The sequence below is a fragment of the Nannobrachium achirus genome (assembly GCF_963921795.1).
Source record: "Nannobrachium achirus genome assembly, chromosome: 16".
Classification (NCBI taxonomy): Eukaryota; Metazoa; Chordata; class Actinopteri; order Myctophiformes; family Myctophidae; genus Nannobrachium; species Nannobrachium achirus.
This window is the reverse complement of record NC_137823.1, coordinates 27182878-27193864: the sequence shown is the minus strand read 5'-3', so window position 1 is coordinate 27193864 and position 10987 is coordinate 27182878. Positions and strand designations below refer to the sequence as shown.

General features: G+C 40.8%; 1 protein-coding gene across 1 annotated transcript; it reads right to left on the bottom strand.

The window, feature by feature from the left end:
* Positions 1-487: 487 nt before the first annotated feature.
* On the bottom strand, positions 488-10207 carry hebp2 (heme binding protein 2). The gene is made up of 5 exons (XM_080745284.1): positions 10128-10207; positions 9781-9891; positions 8393-8528; positions 4681-4861; positions 488-3802 (listed from the first exon to the last, which is right to left on the bottom strand). The coding sequence occupies exons 2-5, from the start codon at positions 9859-9861 to the stop codon at positions 3616-3618; spliced, it is 585 nt and encodes a 194-aa protein (XP_080601410.1). The 5' UTR covers positions 9862-9891; positions 10128-10207; the 3' UTR covers positions 488-3615.
* Between the last annotated feature and the right edge of the window lie 780 nt (positions 10208-10987).

The window sequence follows — 10987 nt, the reverse complement described above, 5'->3', positions numbered from 1 at the left end:
AATGTTCAAAACAAAATCCAAATGTGTATCATTTTGTTTACAGATTTCTTGAAATAGCCCATTGTAAATAGGGCTAATGTGGTGTTGCTAATTATAGAACCACTTGATTTGCACAGTAACCCCGGCTACACCGAACAAGCTTCTTGTTGTGAATAAACTTTTTCACTGACATTTTCCACAGATGGAGTCCAACAAGATGATAGCCCCCCTGCCTGAAAGGTCCGAAGGCCACCCGATGTGACTCCCGCTAAGCATGGTCATGATGCTGCAATCCTCTAATGTGTCTCTACCAGAGACGGCAGCTACTGAATGACCAGCTGAAGTATTCTCAGAGATGTCAAGCTTCAACGCAGGTGAATTCAGTTACTGTACCTCTTGAAAATATTGTTCAAAGAGCTATGTCGTAGGCCTGCAAGAAAAAGTAATAGGTTTAATAGTTTTTTTTACTGTGCAATGATCAGAAACATTCTTTTCTCCATAATACAAGTACAAAATTGCTATAAATCCCACCAATATACAAATACAGATATGTTTAAAATAATATTTTGCAAGTATCAAAAAACAATGTCTCTATTTGTAAGCTTGCGATGAAGGTTGGTAATGAGAGTGATGTTAATTTTAACTCCCTTGACATCCAGAAAATTGATTTCCAGCAGTTAAGCTGAGATGTTCGTTACAGCTGTTCAGGTATTCATGGATACTGGAAAGGTCTTGTTGTGTGCCTGAGAATACAATAAAGATGTCGTCTTTGAACCGTTTGTAAAACTTAACATGCTTATGAACGGGTTCTCTGGACACAGGGTGAATGTATTTTCGAAACGTCTACATGTACCGTATATTAGCTAGTTTTGGGGCCATTTGTTTTTGGGGCCATTTTACTACGCATCGCACAGCCTACGCTCTGGAGATAAAACATTGTCTTTAAAGAGGAAATAGTTATATTGCAGAGCCAATGCAGTCAATTCCAGATTGAAATGTGTGCTGGAATGAGGTCCTTGGTTGTGGAAGTGTCCTATGGCTTCCTGAGGCCCTTGATGGGGAATGTTAGTGTACAAGCTCATATTTTATATGCACACACACACACACACACACACACACACACGTGTGAGAGAGAGAGAGAGAGAGAATGAATGACCGACTGAAGAGCTGTTTTACGCTGCGTGCTGCGTTTAAAGGCTCCAAGGCAGGCCGGCTGATGAGAAAAGCACCAGCGGCAGCGTATAATATATAATCATGACATTCAAACATCTAGACAAGGAAAACTGGGATTCGAACATGGAACCTGTGTGCATAAAGTCTATCGATTAGACCACCACACCATCACTCTTTAAGTCAGCCCTCAGTTAGTAAAGCTAAAAATGTAATCTCCTGGATTCTGACAGTCCCAATGTTGGCAGCCATAGCAGATGGGGAGACCCCTGTAGCTGACACACTATATTAATGATTGCTATGGGAGATATTAAACACTTATTTCAGTTTGTCCACTCCTTGTCAATTCCCTGGATTGCAACACCTGCCAAAGGTTGTGCATCAGTGAGGTCTAATAATCCTGGATGAAAAAATATAAGCCCCAAATCCCATTACATAGAAATGTATTTTGGTATGGAAAGTCAGGTGAACTCCATTAGCCACCTGCATTATATGGTCTCACCTCACTGGTCACAGCACACTGAACGCTGCAGTCATTTGGACTGCGTGTTTGTGTGTGACTGTCATTTGCAATGCCAGAAAAGAGAGAGATGTCATTGTTTGTTTCTGCTGAGTGGCTGAACATGATAGTGGGGAACAATTCTGCTACAAATATAAAGCTGATGACTCAGCATGCGTCGACCTGGCTGAGAGAACAGTCATGGAAGATTATAAAAGGAAAGTGTAGAGGATGGATTGAGCCTGGCTGCCATAGTGTCATTATACTGTTGGCATAGTGGTACGTATCTGTTTCACCAAGGACACCAAAACAATTTCCATTCTTTTAGAACAATAAATAAATAAAAACAATATATGCCTATATGTCATCAAAAAAGCAACGGTAGAGAATGAGTTCTAGAGAATATTTTATGTGTGGTGCCGGTCAATGATATTTTTTGTGGTTTAAATTTAAAAGGAATAGTTAAAAAATAAACAAACAAGTTATTCTATTTAAGGACCTAGTCTAATATTTCTGGTTTAATTCAATATTGATAGAACTTTTGAGGATTGATGGCAACAATGAAAATTGGTGTAACCCAAAATACTTTGTACCAAATAATTCAACTTGCTTAAAAAGGATTGGACAGATGTTTTAAATTTCTATTGAGACAAATTTGAGCTTTCTTTAACCAAGAACCTTGTGATAATAAGCCATAGTAGGCTAACAGTCATGGGAGATAAAAGGATTGACTTCCAAAACTGGCCAAGGTTTCAGCCCAGTCAGAGCCCTATTCATTTCCATTTTACAATTTAAGTTAAATAGTTGTAAAAGTGAAAAGAAGGCACTTCTGTGACCTACTGGCAGTTTGTAGGATTAGCACACACTCGCGCACGCACACACAGCTAGAGACTGCACTCATTTCCATGTATGTATTATATTTTTGAAACATTTTAATAACAAATGTATTGTAGCCTATTGCAATTGTATTCTGGTCCCTGGCATGAAATATTTCCTGACGGGGTTTCCGCAGCCAAATGGGCTGTATATTAATTTCATTGACATGAAAAGGTTTGAGAACCACAGATCCTTTTCAACTGGAAGCAGTGACAAACTAGAAGCAGTGCTCTTCCGAGCACAGGTCTCCACCAGGCCACACAAATCGGCCTGTTATAGCGCCACCATGAGGCTGATTTAAAAAATGTGGGGCAGAGGTTCTGAATTAGCATCCAGGGAGTGTGTGTGCTCAGTTTGGCAGCGATCGGGCCAACGGCGCCGGAGATTAGCTGGTAACAACCAGGCCACACAAATCGGCCTGTTATAGCGCCACCATGAGGCTGATTTGAAAAATGTGGGGCAGAGGTTCTAGATTGGCATCCAGGGAGTGTGTGTGCTCAGTTTGGCAGCGATCGGGCCAACGGTGACTGAGATTAGCTGCTCACAAACTGCGAGGACGCACGGACGCACGCACGCACGCACGCACGGACGGACGGACGGACGGACGGACGGGCGGAGGGGAAAACATACTCTCCCTCAGCCTTCGGCTGGTGGAGACAATGAAGCTCTTTGAAAAGTTCAGCAACAAATGAAACTGTGTTGGCTACTGAGTGCCACCTAGTGGTTCTAACCCTGGCCTGCATACATGACCACCATCCCCTATGGCTATGGTACAAGCTCATCCTGTTTTCATAACAGCAGCACGTTGGTCCCTTGGTAGCCAACATAATATCGTAATCTCAAAGCAGTATAAAAGTTAAAGATAGCATATGTCAACAGCAAAAATGCATCCCTATTCCCCCCCAACACACACACAGGCACGCGCACACACGCTAAAATCAGTAAAATCACAAAAAGTTTAAAAAATCCTTTTTCGTTTCATTATTATCTCAAACGATAAAAAAATTATAATAATCACAAAGTATCTGAAAATGGCAGTTCCAGATCTCAGCTGAAAAACGTCAGGAACCACTGCAGTAAAAACGTCTTCTTCACTCCTGCTGAGTGTTCTTGAGGATCCAGACCTCGTTCCTGCGGCTGGTGAGTTTGAAGGGGCTGTCGTAGCCCGCTGTGTAGTAAGGCTTGTCCTGGTGGGGAGCGCCGTCCTTCTGGAGACACTCCAGGAGCTTCAGCAGCTGCTCACGCTTCATCTGCTCATTGGAGAAGCCTCCATATGTCCTGAAAGGGAGAGTGGGTTACATGGTTGGTACTGGCTGGTATCCAATGAATTCTAGTCCTTCTGCTACCTTTACGCTTTAAGCTCATTATGTCATTTTGGAAATGAATTAGAAAAGATTTGATCAGAAAAATGTATGAGATGCTTTTGTGTTAATGTTGCTGTTGAAGAGTATCTTAAATCTAAGTGAAAGTGATACATACTTTGAGAACATTGGATAACCCTTGCCTAGTGCACTGGTTCCCAAACAATGAGTCGGGAGTCGGGACCTATCGAGGACACATTTTTATGGGTCGCAAGTAGATATCCCTTAATATTGTTTCCTACACTTTCTTTCTTAACTCACTGACTGCGCCAATTAAAAATCGTCTTTTCCACTTCACTGCCTAAATTGTCTTACCTTTTACCCAATGCGCGTGCATTTAGATCGTGCACGCCGGTCCACGGATCGTGTATCACGCGTGTGCACGGTATTTGCTGTTACAAAATAATAATAAAAAACAGAGCGAAATCCATGCAGCCGTCTTGGGGCTACGAGCATCCAAGTTTTCTCTGTAAACAAATGAAAATGCGGTCATTGAGAACCGCTTATCTCCCGCCCTCCCGGATTCCGGAATAGGATCAGTTTCCGGTCGCAGGCCGGAAGTGCTTTTTATAAGGCAAAATCGGAACCGCAACACAGAGATCAAAGTTGGATTGTTTTAGAGTTAATCTAATTAATTAAAAGGTTGTCAAACTCGTCGCTGGCATATTGGACAGCCTCCAAAACTCGTCAAACTCGTCATATGGTATTGGGTGAGTTAAAAGGATGCTTTTGACATTGGTCCATGTTTAGTGTGTCAATAATTCTAGGGTCTTTGAGCTCTACACTGTGCTGCACCTGATGTAGGCTGTGAACTCCTTCCTGTTCTCCAGGAACACTTCGGGGTCGCTGGGCTCAGGCGGACTTTCCTGGTGCTTCTCTGGGAGGAAGAAGGAGACCGTAAACGTAGTCTCACAGGCCGGGCCTGCTCCAGGCTCCACCAGACACGTGACCGGAGCGGTCATCTCCACTTTAGCCTCTGGCGGTACAAGAACACAGACACGCTGTTGTTAGGAACATCATGTATGGATGACAGACAAGTAGGGCTGCAACTATCCATTATTCTCTCAGCGATGATTCTATAGGTAACTTGAGAAACTTTTATTTTTATATAGATACACAAATAGATTGGCGTTTTATATATATATATATATATATATATATATATATATTATTTTTATTTTATATATATGTTGTGCAAACATAGTGACAATAGCCGATATTCAAGTGCACAAAGCGTCACGTTTTTGAAAAGTTCAACCTTGAATGACATGCCGAATATAGGAGAGGATTAATAATAGATTTAGTTAAACTTTTAATTATATTATTAACTGTTTCACCCCTACAGACAAGAAAGCAAAATGCACATGGTCCTGGCGCAGTAGTGCACATACAGAGATAGCGGTTTAAATCTGTTACAACACCATGTGTTTGACATGAAATACAACAGACCTGCCAACCCGTACGCATTTTGCGTACTAAGCACGCATTTTAAGGCTCTGTACGCAGGTACGATATTTCCCCTCATTGCTACGCAATTTCGGGGAATGGGCGCGGCCCGCGGCGTGGTATAACAACACATTCTGCAGCAGCAAACGAGGCAAAGATTTTTGCAACCTGCCGTGTAGTTCCTCCCAGGCACCACTTGAAAGGTGTGTGAATGGGGCGCATGGCGCTGGGGAGCACTAGAACAGAAGATATGCTCGTTTTTTTCGGCAGAAGAAGAATTGAACCGGATGCCATGCGTTTGTTTTGGTTTTCAGCGCGGTGCAGCATGTACACTTACGCTACAGCACTCATCATAGAGTTATAATAAGAAGCTACTCATCTCATCTCATAGCTATCGCCGCCCGGTTTGTACAACGGCGATATTAATACGATTAATTTATAAAGAAGATAAACGGAGAATGGCCGTGTTGTGCGATTCATCGGTGTCGCCCCTACAATGCTGCCGTGCAACGAGTAGTCTGACTAACAGGTAATATATTAAGATAACACTCAGCTAAGGTGAATTCACATGTCAGCAGCCACGATGGTGAGAATGAAATGGTTGTTATGGTGTTGTCGCTCCTCTCCGCGACGCGGTTAGGGTTTTAATCAAGTGAATCAATAATATTATACTATTAAACTGCGGTCGCCCCCGCGACAGCTTGTTGTGTATGAAGCCTGTGTTATACTTCGTCATACGACGGTGTTGCACGTGAGCGAAGTCGGGAAATGTCAAAACTTGTGACCAGGTACAATGAACTGTAGCATACATTGACCATGATTAGGCTTTAGAGTAAAGATCCAAACGAATGAAAATAAAATACTGGGCTCCCTGTTCCACTATCTCTAAATGAGTATGAATGGAGGAATTTAATAGGGGGACTATGTGTATTGTCAAAAACATTAAAGGTGAACAAGTTATTTATCACCTGTGAATATATGAAGACATTAATGGTTTGTTAACAATGAGTAGCCTGTATCCTCTATGAATGAATATACAGACTAGACGGTATTTGATCTATACACAATGTAGGCCTATATATCAATTAATGAATGCACTAGAAACCTACATGAGTTGAATACTTTCAACTTCATGCAAATCATGCACAGAAAGGTGGTTTTATTTAGGCTGCTCAATTAACAATGTTTAACAAAGACACAGGTAAATATTTAAAGGTAAATAGCCTACCTGACAATGTAAAGCTATTTTGCTATTTGAATAACATGATTATGTTGATGTATGTTCATTCATTAAGTCACTGGTGAGACTGTTTTGCTAGTCTATTGGGCTAATTGTTAACTAACTCTGAGCAAGTGCAGTTAGTATATTTTATTAAAGATTTGTCAACAATATTGCCAAAGCAACATTACTGTATTGCCTGGTAATACTAGCCTACTTTTTCTCCAGACCAAATGGCATTTTTATTTAAAAGGTTGTTCTAACATCTTGCCTCCTCCTATTAGTGTAAGTCAAGACATGCAATGTGCTACATTTCTGGTGTGAAATTTTGTTAACATAACTGTAAAGGTCCCACCCAAAAAGGTGCATGGAACCCCCCAAAATATACGCTGTTTTGTGCGGGAAAACAACAAAAATTCGGCGCCGCCCGCGCATGAGTACTCAAAAAAATTTCCCAGGGTTGGCAGGTCTGAATACAATCACTTTTATCTAGAGATATTATATGACCTAAGCACACATTGAAGTTCCAGCTACTGTATTAAAAAGCCATACCTTGTTACAGCTGAACAGATGGTTGGGTATATCACCTACCATAAACTGACTGAGCCACAGTTAAAGCTAAATTGATATTCCTTTTGATTATGTTTAGCTTAATATTGCAATCATAAACATTCATCACTAGTGTTGTTAACAATATATATGAATATAACTTTTTTAAATCATTTGTTTAAACTAAAGCCTTTTTTGCAGCTCAAATGGTATGTAATGGCCTCTGTGATTTTATTGTTCCGCTATAAACCTGATAGATGGAGAGGTTGTGCAATGCCTCTAGTTATATTAAACTTAGGGCAAGGTGCAACAGCTAAGAAATAAGGTGTTTGAATGAATTGCCAAGTTTCACGATGACATCATTGCGGAGCATAAATTCACGATTTACGCATGATATATAGACATTAATAACACTTGCGTAAAGTAGACTACTACATAACACAAATGTAGAGTTTCCTAGCAGCTGGAATGGAGCAGTGACGAGACAAGAGAAAGCCCTCATATTCCATTGTTTAAACAATTGAACAGTGACAAAACAACTGTTCAATACTGACCGATAACAGTAGTTAACATATTTTGATAGAAGTTCAGCTCTATATTCAGACAGTAACCATTGCTATAGAGTGTTTGTTCAGTAACAGGGGTCTCCCTGTCTCTCCAGCTCTTTCGTAAACATGCGTGATAGTCGGGTCTGATTGATGACTGAATTCAATCGATTCACAGGGCAATGTGGGCATGCAGCATTGATTGGTTTATATGTAATATACTGTACAGCAGTCCAGTGGCCCTCAGGGGCAGCCACTGAGGAACAGTTGAACCTTTAACCCTATTTTATACTTGGGCTATTTGCAAAACATTTTTAAAAATCCTGTGGAAATAAAAATACATAGTATACTGTTTACTCCTCAGTGTTAATATATCCATTTGGTATTTATTTTGTACACTCTCACAGTTAAGACATTTAGCTGTATGAACAGAGAGGCATATAACACTAAATAGGGAAGAGATGATCCTACTGTTTAGATCTCTGGTTCTCAATGTCGGGTTCGGGGACCCCCAGGGATCCTTGAGGGAGTTCCGGGGGGGTCCCCAGCAAATGAGGCCACTCGAAAATAGCCGATTGACAAGCTCACAACGCATCGCCATGCACAAATGTTGACAAATCTTCTCTTATGGACGAACATGCGGACATACACACAAAGCCAGATGTAGGACAGGAGTGGTTAGTAGCACCGCCCAAAACAAGTTTGACAATCACTGGTTTAGATCATGCATTTGGTCAGTGAAACTCACTGGGCTGGTTGTTGCCTTGGATGTAGCTGAAGAGCCTGCGGAAGCCGGTGTTCAAGGCCTTGTCCCCTTCCATCCCACTCAGCGTGGTGCTCACCCACTTTGAAGCATGGTAGGTCCTCACCTCATAGTCCTGTCCCTGGAATAGATTAGGGATGGGACGATGTGAACATGTCATATCACGATTATTGTGACAAAAGAAATTGCGATTTACGATATTATCACAATAATCAAAATCAAAAAAAGGGATGGGACGATGTGAAAATGTCATATCATGATTATTGTGACAAAAGAAATCGCGATTTACGATATTTTCACAATAATCAAAATCCATTATCCCGGGGCAGATCTGCATATCTCTGCGATATGTGTTTTTTATCACGATAAACGATAATATCGCTTATCCTCCCACCCCTAGAATAGATAAACACACCTTTCATTTCACCTCATAGTCCTGTCCCTGGATAAACACGTCTCATTTCATACAGATTGTAGGCTAGTGCAACGTAGTGTTGATTTCGTCGACTAAAACTATGATGAAATATGTTCCTCGATGACGACTACCTTTTTTTACTGATGAAAACGAAATAAACAGCATTGGCAGATTTTGACTAAAATCTTAAATTTAGTCGACTTAACTAAAACATTTCAGATTACTAAAATATGACTAAAACTAGAAAGAATTTGAATTCAACACTGGTGCAACTTTCTCAAACGTTGCCATTTCAAGGACCCCTATTAGTGCGGTATGCATTAATTAGGCCAGTGTGCACTACATTGATAACCACTGGGCTAGTGGTTAAGTAGTTTTAATTCAACATATTTAATACAAACCCTGTTCGTTCATGTTTTGAAGAAGTTCTTAGAACTTTCCAACTTATTTTATTTGTGAACACTGCAAGTTAGGCTGTTCTTCTTTTTTTACATAGTTGTAATCAGATGTTTCTTTTAGTTTGAATATGTATTGTGTGTTGAGTATTCTACTACTGACATTTAATAATGATGAACCAGTGGTCCTTGAAGGGGTTCCAGGAGGTCCGTAGCTAAATGGAGAGTTGGTAACCAAATTGTGTTAAACATCTGGATTACTCAATTTACAAGAAGTCTACACAATTAGAGAATGTAGAAGAATCGTTATTATCATCCTATGGTCATCAATACATACAGTATTGAATTGTGGACAAAATCTAATTCAACCGATAACAAATTATTTTGTGTCTGAGAGGTTAAATGAAATCTCATCAAATGGTGGTCCGTGGCTCAAGTGCCCAATAATGGACGATGTGAAAAAGGTGAAATCCTACTGATGTGTCGACTATCAATGTTGCAGTGAGTGCACCTGGTTTGTATTGCACCTCTGAAAATGATTTTTAGTGTACACTTGTATTTACCTCTTTACTCTCCTGTAAGGTGGTGTACTTGGGACACTGCAGTCCAGATGAGAACAGTGCTTGTCCCACCGTTTTCAGCATGTCTCAGGCAGTCTGCCTGGCTGTGTGCACCTAGTCAAATATTATGTCCCAATAAAAAGTCAATGATCAACAAATCACGGGTTATCATCTGGCCACTGGAATACAATATGGCATTGGATGAATCCACTTCAATTGGATTGGAAATGTACATTCAGAATCACTGCGATAATCATATTTTCATATGACTAACTTAACGCCACAGATATAGACCTAATATAAGAATTTGTCATATTGTATTGTAACTTAAAGAGTTGATGGATAAATACCTATAAATGAATGTCCCGTACCGTCAATGTGCTCTGCTGCCTTGCCAGTCACATGCGTGGAGCGCCTTCTGTAGTTTGTTTTGATAACATCTCTGCTGGTCACGTGACTTACGATGGTTAACTCGAAACCCGATTGGATGAACACACAAGCGCTTCAAAATAAGAGCATCCCTTTTATAACCTTAGAAATGCCCAGACCAGAACTTGAAGTGAATGCTATACATATGCCACCACACCTATAAATGCAGACTGACTGAGTCACTACTAAGGTTAATATTAAGCTAAAATTGCTGTCTATTGAAATGTGAATGCTCTACTTTGGCAAGGCTTTTCACGTGTATTTAATTTAGAGTAGACAATTATCTTTTACCCCTTTCTCCCCAGTTTAGTAATTTATGCCAATTAATTCCTATCCAGGGCCATCACACATTTCTGTGTTGTCACAGTTGTATCTGCCTGACTGACTCACCTGCCACTAGTGAGGAGCCCCCCCCCCTTTTTTTTAGCAGTGTTTCTACATGGTTGAATTGAAACTTTTAATCAAGTACAAAATGTGAGTACTACTACTTCTTCCTTCTTGGGTTGGAGGAATGGAGGTGCAGAGATGGCTGCAGTGAGTGGTCTGTCTGCCTCCTTGGCATACAAGTCTGCTCCAGAAGCAGCATCATGCCAGGAGACACACCATTGTGGTTGTCATCTGCTCCTCTTCCAAAAATACACCCACCATCGCTGTTCATACATCTGGGGCAGTTTCTTCACATCAGCCAAATTGAGAGACAAATGACTGTTTCTCTCTGGTTGTAGATAGACCATAAACCAGGGGCCTTCCAATGTTTTCAGGCCAGGGACCCCTAGTTAGT

What these genes read in the sequence shown, in the direction of transcription:
- hebp2 (XM_080745284.1), bottom strand. Translation starts at nt 9,861, where the DNA reads ATGCTGAAAACGGTGGGACAAGCACTGTTCTCATCTGGACTGCAGTGT. An exon ending in CCTTACAGGAGAGTAAAGAG is followed by an intron (nt 8,529 to 9,780) that starts GTAAATACAAGT and finishes AATCTATTCCAG; the next exon opens with GGACAGGACTATGAGGTGAG. An exon ending in GAGTTCACAGCCTACATCAG is followed by an intron (nt 3,803 to 4,680) that starts GTGCAGCACAGT and finishes TCTCCCTTTCAG; the next exon opens with GACATATGGAGGCTTCTCCA.